General features: G+C 45.2%; 1 protein-coding gene across 1 annotated transcript in view; it reads right to left on the minus strand.

The window, feature by feature from the left end:
- Positions 1 to 16,419, minus strand: part of TTN (titin) — a 326,433-nt gene that overhangs the window by 242,247 nt on the left and 67,767 nt on the right. Inside the window, exons 46-63 of the mRNA XM_075934411.1 lie at positions 9,460 to 13,329; positions 8,374 to 8,652; positions 6,684 to 7,247; positions 5,944 to 6,225; positions 5,568 to 5,846; positions 4,797 to 5,075; positions 4,422 to 4,700; positions 4,006 to 4,293; positions 3,609 to 3,887; positions 3,199 to 3,480; positions 2,821 to 3,099; positions 2,450 to 2,728; positions 2,055 to 2,333; positions 1,653 to 1,940; positions 1,256 to 1,534; positions 880 to 1,161; positions 494 to 772; positions 94 to 372 (exon numbers count right to left, since the gene is read on the minus strand). Coding sequence (XP_075790526.1) covers positions 94 to 372; positions 494 to 772; positions 880 to 1,161; positions 1,256 to 1,534; positions 1,653 to 1,940; positions 2,055 to 2,333; positions 2,450 to 2,728; positions 2,821 to 3,099; positions 3,199 to 3,480; positions 3,609 to 3,887; positions 4,006 to 4,293; positions 4,422 to 4,700; positions 4,797 to 5,075; positions 5,568 to 5,846; positions 5,944 to 6,225; positions 6,684 to 7,247; positions 8,374 to 8,652; positions 9,460 to 13,329 — 8,925 coding nt within the window. The remainder of the gene's footprint in view (positions 1 to 93; positions 373 to 493; positions 773 to 879; positions 1,162 to 1,255; positions 1,535 to 1,652; positions 1,941 to 2,054; positions 2,334 to 2,449; positions 2,729 to 2,820; positions 3,100 to 3,198; positions 3,481 to 3,608; positions 3,888 to 4,005; positions 4,294 to 4,421; positions 4,701 to 4,796; positions 5,076 to 5,567; positions 5,847 to 5,943; positions 6,226 to 6,683; positions 7,248 to 8,373; positions 8,653 to 9,459; positions 13,330 to 16,419) is intronic.

The following is a 16,419-nucleotide window of genomic DNA, read 5'->3' on the forward strand; positions in this document are numbered from 1 at the left end:
AAGTGTAGATTCATTATAGTTATCTCTAGGAGTGGGCACTACTCTTTTAAATTACTTCTACGAAATAAGCTTGAAAGTGCACAGCTCACAAACCTTGTACTAAGAGCAAAGCAAAGCATTTTTCAACTCCTGACTCATTCTTTGCCTGGCAGGTGTACCTCCCCCGGTGACCAATATCAATATGTTTTATTTTCAGAGTGGCCACATTGTTCTCGAACGTAATATGGACGTTCTCATCTTCCTCGATAATTTTTTCATCTTTTATCCATGACACTGTCAACGGATGAGCACCCGCTACAGTGCATTGGAAAACAGCGGAACTTTTCAAAACCGTAGTGACATTTTCTATCTTCTTTATGAAGGAGGGTGGTTCTGTGTTTCACAAAAAGAAGCCACAATAAAAGATAGTGTTTAATCCTAGTTAAGTGAATCAAAAATAGTTAGGAAACCCCATGCCTAGAGTTCTCTTCCCTATCGCGGTAACTTAACTGACCTTTCAAACTGACTTTGGTGCTGCAAGAACAACTACCCCCATCATTGGATATAATGCACTGGTATTCCCCAGCATCTGAAAAATCGCAGTTGGTTACGACAAGGGTGAATACTGATTCCTTGTCGCTCATGGCGTATTTTTTGCTGCTGCGAATCTCCTTGTTATTCTTCAGCCACGTTACTTCAAACGGAGGAGTGCCGGAGACTTCACATTCCAGCAAGGCATCAAAACCCTTCACTACTTCAGCAGGTTTCAACTCCCTTATGAATGTGGGAGGTTCTATAAAAAAGCAGGAGGACAACATATAGCAACTTACTAGGAAAATACGAAAAAAAGCCCACGGGGCTGTGAGAAAAAAAGAGAGTAGGGTGAAACTAATAACTAACCTTTCACTTTCAGTTCAATGCTGCAGCTTTCACTACCTGCGTCATTGTGAGCCTCACAAACATAAATCCCACTATCCTCTACTTTCGCACTGGTAACTTTGAAAGTGGCAAAACCGTCTACGAATGCAATGTCATACTTAGCAGGGTCAGTTATTTCATTCCCATCCATGTACCACGTAATGTGGATTGCGGGCGTGCCTGCTACTTGGCATTCGAAAGTAGTGGATTGTCCTTTTCTCAAAACTACTACAGGACTAGGCTTCTGAATAAACTTGGGTGGTTCTAAATATGAACAAAAAGGTAAGATTTTATTTACTCCATTTATATTCAAGAAATATTTTTTTCTAATAAAAAACAGAACCTGTGAGTTGCACACCTTTCACAAACAGGGCTGCTTTGGAAGTAGCTGTCCCAACGTCATTGCTTATTTGACAGGTATAGTTTCCTGAATCAGAAGTCTTTGCTGAAAACAGTTCTAGCACACTTGAGGTGTCATCCTTCCAGACAGAGCGAGTAGCTCCGGAAATAAGTTCTTTGCTATCTTTAAACCACTTTATCTGCATAGGAGTGGTGCCATTCACAAGAGCTTTGAACAGAACTCTAGCATTGGGTATAACATCTTGCGACTGTGGCTTTTCCACAAAATACGGGGGTTCTACAAGTAAAACAGAGGAGGAGAAAGAAAGGGAGGAGAAGAATTATTGTATGACCAAAAACGTCATAAATAATAAATTGGAAGATCTTGTTCTTGTGAAAGACTAAGAAGCGCAAACCTTTGACTGTCAAATATCCACTGCAGTGGTTACTTCCTGCTTTATTTGTTGCCTCACAAGTATAAGATCCGCTGTCTGCACCTTCCAGCTGATTGATTTCCAGGAATGCAGTGTTATCATGGAAGGAATATTTGTATTTTTCACTAGCCGTTATCTCTTGGCCATCCTTGTGCCACTGGATACTTATAGGATGTGAACCAGACACTATGCACTCTAAGTGAATGAAAGAACCCTTAATGCTGTCCATTTTCTTTAACTTTTTTGTGAATTTGGGCGGTATGATAAGATCTATCCAACACAATAAAAACAAGGTATTAGCTCATTTGGCCATAGTGCTAGTTCTGGTATCACAAAAGTAAAGCACAGATATATTTAAAACCCCCTACTAGAAACAATACAAACCTAGCACATTCATGCTAGCGGTACAGCTGCTGCTCCCAACATCATTTTGAACCTCAAAAGTGTATTCTCCACTATCTTTCTTTTCCGTGTGAATGATCTTTAAGACGGAGACTTGGTCTGTAACACTGATTTTATATTTCGGGCCCAAAGTCAGCTCCTTTCCGTCTTTGAACCATTTGGCTGTAATGTCTTTAGTGCCTGAAAATCTACACTGTAAGGTTGCTGGGTCTCCCTCAGTGACGTCAATTGACACGGCCTTGTCAGTTATAGTTGCAGGTTCTGTGATAAATACGGGGATATATATGTGTATGTTAAGTGTATTGTATTAATATACACCGTACACGCTAAGATGAGATTGTTCGAAATCTTTGAAAACACTCAGCGCTTCAACCAACCTTTCACTGTTAGTAGAGCTGAGCACCTTTGTATTCCCGCATCGTTCTTAGCCTGACAGAAATATTTCCCGTCATGCTTCACTTCAATAGACCTGACAAGGAGAGTGGCTACGTTGTTCACAAACGTCATTTTGATGTTGCTATCCTCAATTACGTCATCGTTATCTTTCAGCCAAGACACCGTGATAGGCAAAGAGCCCTTCAGGGCGGCCTGAAACACAGCGGTGCCTCCTCTAAGCGAGCTAATGTTTTCAATCTTCTTCACAAATTGCGGGGGCTCTATCGAGAAGACAAAACAGACCCTGGGTAAATTTCTGCGGGAAAGTCAGGGTGGAATACACCTGTTCTCTATTTCCCCGAATGATACCAACCTTTGAGGGTCACCTCAGCACTGCAGACGCAGCTTCCTACTGCGTTAGTTATTCTGCACTGGTATTCTCCAACATCTGAGGCATCAAACCTAAACACGTGGAGGCTAATCAAGGAATCCTCAGTGCTTAGTCTGTGCCTCCTACTACTTCTGACTGGCTTGTTGTCTTTCAACCAAAAGACTTCAAATGGAGGTGTCCCCAACACCTGGCACTCCAAAACCACATCAGAATCCTTCAGTACTTCCAGGGATTCAAACTCCTTGCTAAAATAAGGTGACTCTATATCGCAAGAGAGAGATTGTGGCTTGTATTAATTGTTGGGACCTTTTAATGATGCAACGAACTTGGAGAAGGAACTGGGGAAATTTGAATACAAACCTTTGACCGAGACAACACTACTGCAAATATCTTTGCCGCCATCATTTTTGGCCTCACAGATATATTCTCCACTGTCTTCGATTGCCACTTCTGTAAGTTGCAGAGTCGCTTTAGAGCCCACAAAAGACATCTTGTATTTGTCACTTTCGTGAATTTCCCGGTCACCTTTGAACCAGGTGATTTTAATCGGTTTGGTGCCGACTACTTGACAATCTAATTGCACATAATCTCCTTTCTTTAACAGCAGGGATGGCTCTAGCTTCTCAACAAAGGTGGCAGGTTCTATGGATTTAAGATAAGCATTAAGAATACAGAAAGAGGCACAAGATGCAAAAGGCCAACCTCTCAATTCATGTGACTGAGAGCAGCCCAACTACCCAAAGACGCCAATAAAGAAAGGGAATGCAAACCTTTCACAAACAAGTTTGCACTGCATGCAACGGACCCCGCCACGTTGCTGACTTGGCAAGTGTAGTCCCCTGAGTCGGAGGGCTTTACAGCGTAGAGTTCCAAGTAACTCGCTAAGGCTTCAGTCATAATGTAGCAGGCTCCGCCGGTCTCTAGCTCACTGGCGCCCTTAAACCATTTTATTGTGAGTGGTGGCGTCCCTTTTAAGGAACTCTTCAAGCGCACCGTCGACCCGGGAGCTACTTCTTGGGACTCTGGCTCTACAATGAAGCTGGGTGGCTCTAAAGGGGCGTTCAAAAGAAAGAATTGCAAAGAGTAAGAAGTGTACCCTGCGTGGCGGGGGGAAAATGAGTAATTAATGGGCATATCGAGAAGAAAATACAAAACGAGCTGCCAAACCTTTTACAACCAGAGTGCAACTGCCCTCTTTGCTGCCCGCAGAGTTGGTGGCCCTGCAAGTGTACATGCCAGAATCGTTCGTGTCTAGATGTTTTATGTCCAAAGAGGCAGAACCTTCCGCAAACGCGACTGTGTATTTGGCACTGGTCGTTAGCTCCTCCTCGTGCTTAAACCAGGAAACCCGCATGGGAAGGGAGCCAGAGATTTTGCAGTCCATGCGGCAGGAGGCGCTAACTACGCTGTCAACGTTCCTCAGTGGCTTAACAAAGAACGGAGCAATGGTTCGGTCTGCTCAGGACCCAAGAAAGAAAAAGAAGAACATGTGCAATGAGCATTTCAAGGTCTAGCCCGCTTTCTGCCCTCTGAGGGCTTTCAATCTGCCCCGCGTGGCGCTCTGCATGGAGCAAGTTACCAACCTAACACAGTGAAGGTGGTGGTGCACGAACTGCCTCCAACATCGTTCGCAATCTCGAATGTGTATTCGCCGCTGTCCTGTATTTCGGCGGTATAAAACTTGAGCTGGGCAACGTTATTTTTAAAACTAATTCTATACTTTTTGCTGGAAGGCAGCGGTTTGCCATCTTTGAACCATTTGGTTTTTAACTCTGGCGTGCCTGCGACAGTATACTCCAGAACGGCCGGGTCTCCTGCAGTCACCTGAATCAACTCAGGCTTCTCAGTAATTTGGGCGGGTTCTACAACAGAATTAAACAGTTGTCATTAGGCGCATCATGGAATCGCTTCCCTTTATCTGCAAAATGCTACGAAGCGAAGAGTGTTCCTACACTGACCTTTCACCGCTAATTCTCCAAAACAGGTTTGACTTCCTGCATCATTCTCAGCTACACAGGTATACTTGCCACCAGAACTAATATCGACACCCGTGATCTGCAGCGTTGCAAGACCATTTTCAAAGGTCACTTTGACTTTGTTATCTTCTTTAATAATGTCTTTTCCTTTCATCCACGTTACAGTAATAGTAGCAGACCCTTTCACAACGGACTGTAAGGTAATTGTGTCTCCCACAAGTGCAGTAACATTTTCAACTTTCTTAATAAAAGATGGTGGTTCTAATTCGAAAAAGAAAAACTTACTTATTACTACGCCTTTTCCAAGCCCTAGCTGCTGTACATTAATGTTATTTTTAAAAACATCTATTTGCCTAGTATACAGTATCAATGCACCAGTTAATCAGCTACAACCGTAGGGATGTTTTGGGAAGGGGAGAGGGGAAGGAAGAGGAAAATTGCATTTCCACCCTGGATAAGTGAAGGGTTGAACACATCACTTAAGGAAGTGTTCAATCACCCTAGGGGTGAAAGGTAACTAAACTGCTCTCACTTCTTGCAGTCTAGCATAAGATTCTGCACTGGTAGCAATTTTAGCAAAAGCTGCCTTCTGCCTTTCCTTTGAAATTCAGAAGCATAATGGTAGAGACACACAAGATGGCACATTAAGATGGCAATAAGAAAATAGGAGGAAACAACAAACAAAGTTTTTAAGAGAGTAGATTTCTTCTACTTCTATAGTATGTTACATAGAGTTTTCCTTTGCCCACTGACCTTTCAGTATGAATGTTGCACTGCAGAAGCATTTACCAACTTCGTTAGCTACAACACACTCATATTCACCAACATCTGCACTATTAAATGAAGAAATCTCCAGGAAAACAAGAGATTTCTGAGACATCACTCTATATTTTTTACTACTGCGAATCTGCTTCTTGTCTTTAAACCAGCTAATCTCGAATGGTCCAGTACCAGCAACCTCACACTGAAGTGTAGCGTTTGTTCCTTTCACTATCTCTGCCGGTTCAAGTGTTTTGATGAAAGAAGGAGGTTCTATAAAAGTATTAAAGCACCAATAAAGAATTAGTTACTGACACCAAATCAGAAAATAATTTCTCAAATAAAATTACCAGTGACTGTAAGAACAAACCTTTGACAACTATTTCAGTGCTGCAGCTATCACTGCCAGCATCGTTAACTGCTTCACAAGAGTAACTTCCACTATCTTCAACTCTCACGTCGGAAATGACAAGCCCAGCTACAGAGTTGGCAAATGACATTTTGTAGGTGTTACTCTCTCTAATTTCTTTGTTATTCTTGAACCAAGAAACTTGGATTTCAGGAGACCCTTTGATTTTGCACTGAAGATGCGCTGACTCGCCCGGCGTCAATAAATAAGATGGATCCACCTTCTTCAGAAAAGATGGTGGTTCTAAAGAAAGATTTCAGAAAGAAAGAAACCTGAAATCTGAAGCCCTGAAAGACTGATAGAAAACATTCACACTTAACAGTGCTAACAGGAATCTCAACTAAGCCACAGTTCTAGTGATCCCTGTAAAAAAGTGCTTATTTAAATAACGTAAGGAAGTTTACATCCTTTCAACCCCAGAATAAACTAAAGAACGTATTAGTAAAAAAGAAATATTAGATACCACGGAATACACTGAAAGCTAAAAGGAACATTTATTAATAACAGACAAAGTAGGTTCAAGAAAGACAGGAGTCCATGCAGAATTCTGAGACCGGACACTTTGGGAATCAAAGATCCAGAACAGTTTCTCTCTCAGTGGAAGTAGATATCGTCTTATCCCTTCTATCGCCTGTATAGATTTAATAGATTTACACATTTCATGAAATAAAATGTTCAAAGTAGACGAACAACTTTCTTACCTCTGATTGTGACAGTTGCAGAAGAGGAGCTACTTCCAGCCTCATTTGAAGCAGTGCATACATAGTTTCCTGAATCTTTAAGTTTGGCCAAAGGAATTTCAAGCGATGCTATTTTGTCTTCAAAATAAATTTTGTAATCTTTGCCTGGGGGTATTTTGTTCCCATCTTTATTCCACACTACTGACACTTTCCTATCTTCATCTACTTGGCACTCCAAACGTATCTTCTTATTGACAGCGGACTGCACCGACTGTAATTCCTTAATGAAATGTGGCTTATCAATAATTATCATTTCCCCCTGGCAGATGTCAGCGCCAAACTTGTTTGAGGCTTTGCAGGTGTAAATTCCTCTGTCGTTTACTGTGACATGTTTAATCTCTAAAATATGCTTATTATCAACTGCTGAAATCTTGTGGTGCTCTGAAGAAGAGATGGCAGAGCCGTCTCTCTGCCACACTGTGTCGATCACCGGTGTGCCTGACACTGTGCACAGGAACCTCGCACTTTTACCCACAAAAGTAGTGATAGATTCGGGTCGGGTTAGAAAGGTTGGAGGGAATGCTTCTGCAAAAAGAAATAGTGTCATGGTTATATTGGGCTGACACCAAAGCCACCATTATCACTATTCACTCCAAAGGAAGAGAAAAGGAGCACAAGACTGTCTTCGGACACGCGTGTTAAAATTGTTTAAACTAAGCAGTGAGCAACAAAGAAACTGAAAAGTGGAAAAAGAAAGAAAACATTTTGACCTTCTGGACCCATATATTGACATGTAGAGATCCAAAAGCCAGCATTTCATTTAGCAAGACTGACCAAAATGCTTGTCAAATGCTTGTGATTGTTATTAATTTATGCTAAATTCACAATTTAACCAGTAATGTCTGATCCGATAAGAAATGGAAACTGAATAAATACATAAATAAATAAATCTGTACATTTAGACCGGAGCAAAATATAGGGGGAAACATAGAAGATATTATAAATGTATTTTTGGTGTGTTTATAACATTCCCTAAGCTGGAATATGCCTGTAAACATCTTTTATTTATTGCAAGATCACTACAGCCAACCATTCAGTAATTATTATCCAAGCAAGGCATTTTAATGTTAAATAAGGCAGAGCACAGCTAGAAAATGAATTAAGGGAAGGAAATATTGAGCACTACAACAAAGAAACTGGTTCCAATACAAATCTTTAAGCCAAATAATGTCATATATTACAAAATAATTCAAAATTCTTCTCGCAGAGCTGAAGACCTTGAATTCTCGCAGAGGTGAAGACCTTGAATTCTCACTCGATGGCTCAGAGATCACCGTGGTTATACAAAATAATAGGCTTTTTATAAAGTATATCAATCTATAATTATCTTATGATTTTAAATTATGATTTCATAAGATAATTATAACATCATTTTAAGGCAGATTTGATCCCCCCCTTCCTCATCTCATGACGTCTTAAAACCCTTTGAATCAATTACCAACTGCAAGATGATTTTTCCATAGATGGATGGGGAGAAGGGGAAGGGGAAACCCTGACACTCGTGGTGTCAAAATTCAATTCTTTTCTGTCTTCGACCTGTCAGATGAAAAATTAGCTAACTGAGCCTGTGTGATAAATCAGTGAAATGAATGCAAAGTAGTAGGATGATGCTAATGCAAAAATGAAATTAGCATTAAGATGCCGTACTTACCAGTCACAGTTAAAATAGCAGTGGAGCTTACGCTGCCATATTGGTTGGAAGCTTTGCAGCTGTATTCTCCACAGTCAACTACCTGAGGTCTTGGAATTTCCAGCGTGGACACATATTTAGCAGTACGTATGGAATACTTGTCACTGTCATATATTTCTCGGCCAGCTCTGTACCACTGGAATTTGACATTAGGAGCAGTCTCAATCTCACAGGTAAATTTAGCAAGATGGTTAACGGCTACTTCCTGCGACTCGATTCTCCTCCTCAGTATGGGCGCAACTAGAAATAAAAGTACACATCAATCTGAATACCTGCTCATAAGCATACATCCCCCCCCCCAAAAACCTGATAATTAAATGACCATCTGAAATTAAATAGATGATTTACAAGCAATCCAAGGAAAGTGACTGTAAAGAAAACAAAATGACTGTCAAAATGGAAGCAGACTATAAGCAGTGCTAAACCTAGTGAATGGACTACATTGCAGTGCATAACGAAACCAGAAAAGTACTAAAAGGTGATACTACCAGACACATGCGTAACAATGTGATATAGAAATATACCACGTTGTACTGGAACAGTGGAAAACGAAGAAGTGTATGAAACTGTGCTAAAAATGGTGCAAAGGTTATAAAGATCTGTTGCAATGATGAGAAGGATAAAAAGAAGTGAACCGACCATTGCTCTGTGGATAAGGGGATGGAAGTGTTTGTTGATGCATGCGCTATTAAGAAATTCTGCCGCAAGCACAAGTAAAGACTACACTATTATGCAGGACTGGGTTCTGATCATTTGTGAGACAAAAGCAAAAAAGGCAACTAACAGTACTACAGAGAAGAGAAAAAATGTGAATAACTTCAGGAAAAAAGTGGGAAGGTAACATAAATAATTTACAGAATGTCAAAAAGGACATTGGAAGTGGAGAAAGAATAAGGGGAAACTACGTTAGTTCAGTGATTACATTAATGGAGACTAATTACTTTTCATATCTGTATCCAGATCCATATGGAGATACAGATATAAATGTTCTATTTAATTAGAAATTAGTGAATATTAGGAGGCAATATTTTATCCCCGTAATCCAACCTCTTTTTACAACTGTGATTTTCGCTGATGTTGTTGTTTTTCCACCTTCATTCAGTGCCTCACAGGCATACTCTCCATGGTGCACTTCCTTGTGTACTTTGTTGATTACTAGTGTGTATGTGTCATGATCTTGTGAACACTTGAACTGTTTGCCTGAAGACACCAGTTTACCCTCAAAATACCAATTCACCTTTTGGACATTTGTTATTACTGATACCAGACTTAAGCTATCGCCTTCCTCGACAATAGTGTCTACAAGATTTCTGTGAATGACAGGATAATCTTTTCTAACTAGTTTGCCCTCTGGTGTCCCTGCCTGAGTTAAGAGAACCTCTCCACCATCGTCCTCAGATATTTCTTCTTTTTTCTGTTTCACGGTCAGTGTCTCCACTGATTTCTCCAGTGGCACAGCTGCCAAAGCAAGGTCTGCAGTGACTGTGTTTGCACCGACATCTCTGATCTGACTTTCAACAGCAACCATGCTGACTGCTCGTGCGGACAAAAGCTGTCCCAGTGGTGCCTCAGATTCTAAGGTTATTTCCCCCTGCTGCAGCTCCAACACATCAGAAATAGGCCTTGAGGATTCCTGCTGCACCGTCTTATCAGCTATGGCAGCAGATGAGATTTCTGCAAAAGGTGCATGAGTAATAAACAACTTCTGAGGCATAGTTACTGACATAGTTCGGGGTTGTTCTGCCATCAAAATATGTTTTTCTTCGTAAATAATCGAATACAAAGCAGCCTTGAGTTCAGTCTTCAAGCCAACTGTCTGAGGGTATATTTCTTCTAGAAAGAATGTTATCTCTATGGCACTGGAACTCCCAATGGTTATAAGGCAGGTGCACATTGTGTATTTAGGTTCTTTGTTGACTTTCACTCTTGTTACTTCAATATTTTTTATATCACTCAGCCATTCGGAAGACAAGAGAAGTTGTTCACTTGTGATTGCAGCTTTCAGGGCACTTCTGATCTGAGTCTTTATGTCTAAGCTACAACTCTTAGGAACTTGAACAACAAACTGGTTTTCTTTGGACAGGACTTCTCTGTCTTCTATTTCATGTGCTCTCAGTGTCTCCTTTGGTTGCTTCTCTGCCTTTATGGTTCCAGTTTCTGACCTCTGTAGTTCGACTGCATGTTCTTCTTGGAGAGGCTGCTTTTCTTCTAGTATTAATGGAAGCCTCACTGATTGACCTTCTTGTATTCTTGCAGCAAAATCATGTTGTGCGGCTTCTAACACATTTGCACTCTCCAGTGGAACACTTCTTTCCTCGGTGCAAACGGATTCCGAAAGGAATCTGGGTTCCGATTTCACCTCACCGCTCACTGTCTGATTCTCCTCAAATGTTTCATCGAGACTCTGGTCTGCTAAAGCCCTGCTCTCCATCACGCTTGATAGCTGCATAACTGTTTGAGAGTCTTCTTTTCTCAGGGCAGCTTTCTGCTCCTTTTCTGTCGCACTAATGATTTGTTCTTTTGGCACAGGGATATCCTCAGCCACAGTGGCAAGGCAGTTCTGTATTTGAGGTTCCACTAGAGCTGTGGGCTGTATTCCTTCCGGACTGCTCCGAAAACCGTCCAGTTGTTCCGCAGATAATTCTCTCTTCTCCTCTGCCGTGGCTGCCCGATTACACATTTTTTCTTCTCTCTGGAAAGCCACATGGGAGACAGGTTTTTGAAAAGCCAGGATGTCTTCCTTAGGCAACACGTGCTCTGAATGAGTTGTGTGGAGGTGGAGGGCGGAAGGGAGCTCTTTGACAGGCTGAACGCTCATCGCCCCGTCCAGGGCAGGAAACTGACCAGACTTTTCACCGCAGAGGGCATTCCGTTCTTCCCAGACTAAGGCGTGCAGCATCGTAGGGCTTCTCCTAGCGGCTGCGTGATCTTCGGGCAGCTCCACAAAACTACAAGGTTCTTCCTTGGGGAGTGTGGTTTGCCCACCTACCACCGGCAAATTCAGCAGCCTCGCTCCTTCCCTTTGGGCTTCTGCAGCCACTAGCTTGTCTAGTCCGGGCACTTGGTGCGCATGTTCCCCCGTGAGCTGCCACTTTTCCTCCGTGAGGAGAGCAGCGTGTACCATCCGCTCCTGCGCCAAAGCCCCGTTGTACTGAGCTGCTGCCGGGGCAGACCAGGAGCCCTCTTTTGCACACAGCTTTTGGGAGTCGGTTAGAGGCCTGTGCAAGGGCGCGGGCAGTTCCTGGACTGGGTTTGCCTCCGCAGGTACCTCCAGGGCGTCTAGCTCCGTGGCATGAGCCTCACCCACTGGCTGCGGCGCTAGCGCCACGGCCAGCTGAAATCCCTCCTCGCCTTCCAGCCGCAGCAGCGCCGCCTGGCGCGCGGGTCCCGGGAGCGCCAAGCACGTTTCCTTCGGCAGCTCCAGGATGTCTTCCACCCGGGGGGTGCAGAACGAGGGCTGGGGCTCGTGGCCGGCGGTCCCGGCCTGGGGCTGTGTGCTCGGCAGGGGCAGCGCCGAGCTGGCGGTCACTACGCGCTGCTCGCGGGCCACGGCGGAGAGAAGGGGCGCTCTGGGCTCCCGGGCAGCCGTCCCTTCGAGCGTCCCCGGGGCGCCGCTGTGCAGGTCTGTCTCCTTGTCCTGCGGGCTGTTCTCTTGCACTACCGGCACACAGAGCGCGGGCGTCCCGTGCCGCTGAGGGGCGGGCAGCTCAGCCACTGGCGGACTTTGAATTGGCTCAAGACGCGGCTCCAGCAGGCTCAGGGGCTTCCGCACCTCGCTCGTGGTAAAGGCTGCGGGTGGAAGCGGCTTTGGGGTTGAAGCCGCCGGCTCTGCAGTGTGAGGGGAAACGTCCAGGCACCCTTCAGCCCGCGGGGCCTGGAGTAGCGCCGCGTGCCAGGGAAGAGTCGTCTCCTGCTGCAGGCTGGCGGCGGAGGGAGAAACCTCAAGCAGCGGGGCCGCCTCTCCGCTCTGCACCGGCTGCCTGTCCTTTGGCCCGACGGTGCACAACGCTTCCTGCTCCTGCCGCCAGAAACTGGACTCTTCCGTCTGCTCTCCTGCCGGCTCCTCGGAGGATTTCGCCAGCGGTTTCCCACCGTGCTGTTCCTTCCCGCTGGCTGTGCCCAGGGGCACGAGCAGCTCTGCAGAGCACGTGGCTTGGCCGAGGGGGTTTGTGGCTTTACAGGTGTATAACCCGCCGTCATCACTCTGACATTTATTGACAGTTAGTGAACCCGAGCCGTCGGGATTGTGAACCACAGTGTAGTAGTCATTAGAATTAATCTGCTGATCTCCCTTAAACCACTGCACCTCGGGGCCAGGTTCGCCAAGCACTGCGTACTCAAATACAACAGGTAGACCTTGAGCACACTGCGCAGGTTCCAGTTTCTTAACAAAGCAAGGGCGGTGAGGACTTACTTTCTTTTCCGGGGGTTTCTCCATCTCTAGTTCAACGGCCGATTTTTTGTAGACTCCTCCAGTCATTTTTGCCTTCACCTTTAGATAGGCACTGCATGCAGTTTCTCCATACTTGTTACTGGCAATGCACATGTACTCACCCTCATCTTCAGATTTTGTATCCAGAATGATAAGGCTATAATCATTACCATCAAATACAAATTTGTAATCCATGGAAGAGGTTAACTTTACTCCATTAAAGACCCACTGAATTTTAGGTTTTGGACTGCCAATAACAGTAACTGAGAGTTTAGCTACATCTCCTAAACTTATTTCAGCATTAGAAACCTGTTTGAGGAAAACTGGGACACTGCCCTCCTCTGTTTTCATCTCTAATTTGCTGGAGTAAACTGATTTTTCAGGCATACATTCAAGTGTTTTATCTCTATCAGACAATTGCAGGCCGCTGCTGTAACGTTGGGTTCCTTCTTCCTCAGCAGACACAACAACAGAACTAGAAAAGTCTGTATGGAAAAAAATTATGTAGTTTTACTAAATTGTTTTGCTGAAAATTTCTATTTAGTAATTCCTAGTGAACATGTATAAAACAAGGTCTGTTATATCATTTTTTGTATGCCTTATGGCATTTTCAATACTATAACAGTTTACCAATTAACACGAATTCTTTTTTCTGTCATAACTCAGACTAAATCATTCCACTAAACTGAGAATTGTATCATGCTATTCATTTTTATAGAGAACTCCCTGTCTGGATCACTGGGGAGAATTGCCAAAAAACTGATTGAACCATCTGGCCCATTTTTTAACTCATTCAATTATAAAATATTAATATTCCAGTTATTTATGCATTTTAAGTAGTAGAATAAACATTTTGCATTTATATGCATATTTTATATACAGGCAGTCCCCGGGTTACGTACAAGATAGGGACTGTAGGTTTGTTCTTAAGTTGAATCTGTATGTAAGTCGGAACTGGCGTCCAGATTCAGACACTGCTGAAACTGACCGCCAGTTCTGACTTACATACAGATTCAACTTAAGAACCCCAGGCGTCCCCAAGTCAGCTGCTGCTGAAACTGATCAGCAGCTGATTCCAGGAAGCCCGGGGCAGAGCAACTCTGCCTGGGGCTTCCTGTAGTCAGCGCTGGCCAGTTTCAGCAGAAGCTGACTTGGGGACGCCTGGGGCAGAGCAGCTGGGGTGCTACTGGACCAACCCAGCAGCACCCCATCTGCTCTGCCCCAGACGTCCTGATTCAGCCGCTGCTGAAACTGACCAGCAGCGGCTGAATCAGGACCTGGGGCAGAGCAGCTGGGGTGCTGCCGGGTTGGTCCAGTAGTGCCCACGGGCGCTGCAGGACCAATCGGCAGCGCCCCAGCTGCTCTGCCCCAGAGTCCAAAACAAAAGCCTGGTCTTGGGGGGGGTAGCACACTAGCTGTGCCCCCCCCCCCCCCAGCAGACCAGGGACACGGGGAGCAGAGCCGCAGCGGCAGCGGGGTGCCGCGCCTCTGAGGCTTTGCTCTGGCAAAGCCTCAGAGGCGAGGGACCCCGCCACGGCTGCGGCTTCAGTCCGGGGGCCTGTGGTCTGCTGGGGACCGTCCCCAGCAGACCACAGGCACCCAGACTGGAGCGGCCGCAGCCGCGGGGGGGTCCCGCGCCTCTGAGGCTTTGCCAGAGCAAAGCCTCAGAGGCGCGGGGAACCGCCGCTGCTGCCGCTCCAGTCTGGGTGCCTGTGGTCTGCTGGGGACGGTCCCCAGCAGACCACAGGCCCCCGGACTGAAGCCGCAGCCGCGGGGGGGTCCCGCGCCTCTGAGGCTTTGCCAGAGCAAAGCCTCAGAGGCGCGGGAAACCGCCGCTGCTGCCGCTCCAGTCTGGGTGCCTGTGGTCTGCTGGGGACGGTCCCCAGCAGACCACAGGCCCCCGGACTGAAGCCGCAGCCGCGGGGGGGGTCCCGCGCCTCTGAGGCTTTGCCAGAGCAAAGCCTCAGAGGCGCGGGGAACCGCCGCTGCTGCCGCTTCAGTCAAAGCGGCAGCAGCGGCGGTTCCCCGCGCCTCTGAGGCTTTGCTCTGGCAAAGCCTCAGAGGCGCGGGACCCCCCCGTGGCTGCGGCTTCAGTCCGGGTGCCTGTGGTCTGCTGGGGACCGTCCCCAGCAGACCACAGGCACTGGGTCTCAAGGGGCAGCAGCAGCGGTTCCCGCGCTTCTGAGGCTTTGCTCTGGCAAAGCCTCTGAAGCGCGGGAACCCGCCCGGTGCCCCTGGTCTGCTGGAGACGGTCTCCAGCAGACCAAGGGCACCGGAGCAGCTTACGAACGGGGCTTTCTCGCCCTGACTTCTGGGGCGAGAAAGCTCCGTTCGTAAGTGCGGATCCGACATAAGTCGGATCCGCGTAAGTCGGGGACTGCCTGTATATACATAATAATAAACAATTATGTAAAATTTACGAAAAGGGTCTGACTAATACATTATGCTAACAACTGTGGCCTCAATCACATTGGCTTAACTGGGAGCAGTATGGGACACTGTCTTTAATTAGAACATAAGAACGGCCGTACGGGGTCAGACCAAAGGTCCATCTAGCCCAGTAGCCTGTCTGCCGACAGTGACCAGCACCAGGTGCCCCAGAGAGAGTGGACCGAAGACAATGATCAAGCGATTTGTCTCCTGCCATCCCTCTCCAGCCTCTGACAAACGGAGGCCAGGAACACCATTTCTATCCCGAAATTGTTTTCTGTTATGCCAAGATATTTCAGGGGATACAATAAATCTATGATGCTAAGCATCAGAATTCCCCCAGTATCTAGAGAGATACTAGATAACTCTGTTTCCTTGATTTTGTCTATTAAAGTAGTTCCTTCCTGTTAACTTAATGTTGATGATTTGTTGTACTTGGTTAGTAGTTTTAAAAGAAGATGAAGAAGACTTTGATAGATATATCTGTTGCCCTGTGTAGGCACAAAAGGCAGTAATGGAGCCATTGTTACAGCCAGGTTGTTTACCTTCAATATTTCTATATTTTTCCCCAGCAGAATGTAGAAAGTGTGGAAACCAAATCCTGCAGTCCTTACTGGGCAAAATGTCCACTGAATTCTGAATAAGGCCTGCAGTATTTGGCCCTAGAAGAATGTGGGAGGTTTCAACAAAAATTAAAAACAGTTAGTACAAAAATATATGTGGTTGTCTAGCAATTAAATTACATGTTCACAGTTGTAGGTTTGAGAAAATACTGCATTCCAACCACAAAGCTAAACAGCAATAAAATGCTCCTTCAGAGTCATTCATATCACTAGAAGTTGTGAATCTTTCTCCTCCCTTCCCCCAAAAACCCCAACACATTTTAAAAATCACTGAAGGAGATGGATGGAAAAAATATTACAAACATTAGAAAAACATGCATGCAGTTATTTATATATTATCATCTTTTAAAAAGGAGCTTATACTGTAGATTTATGAGTTTTGGGGTAAGAAGGGTGCTGTATGATTCCTATGTATCATAAACTGCTATGGCCATTACCTTGAGGGGGTAATGACCCACTGTATAGTGTTGAAAAGTATTTTAAATCCCACAGAGCTCAAAAGGGAGTTCTCTCCTAATAAGG

This window comes from Pelodiscus sinensis, chromosome 7 (assembly GCF_049634645.1).
Source record: "Pelodiscus sinensis isolate JC-2024 chromosome 7, ASM4963464v1, whole genome shotgun sequence".
Lineage (NCBI taxonomy): Eukaryota > Metazoa > Chordata > Testudines > Trionychidae > Pelodiscus > Pelodiscus sinensis.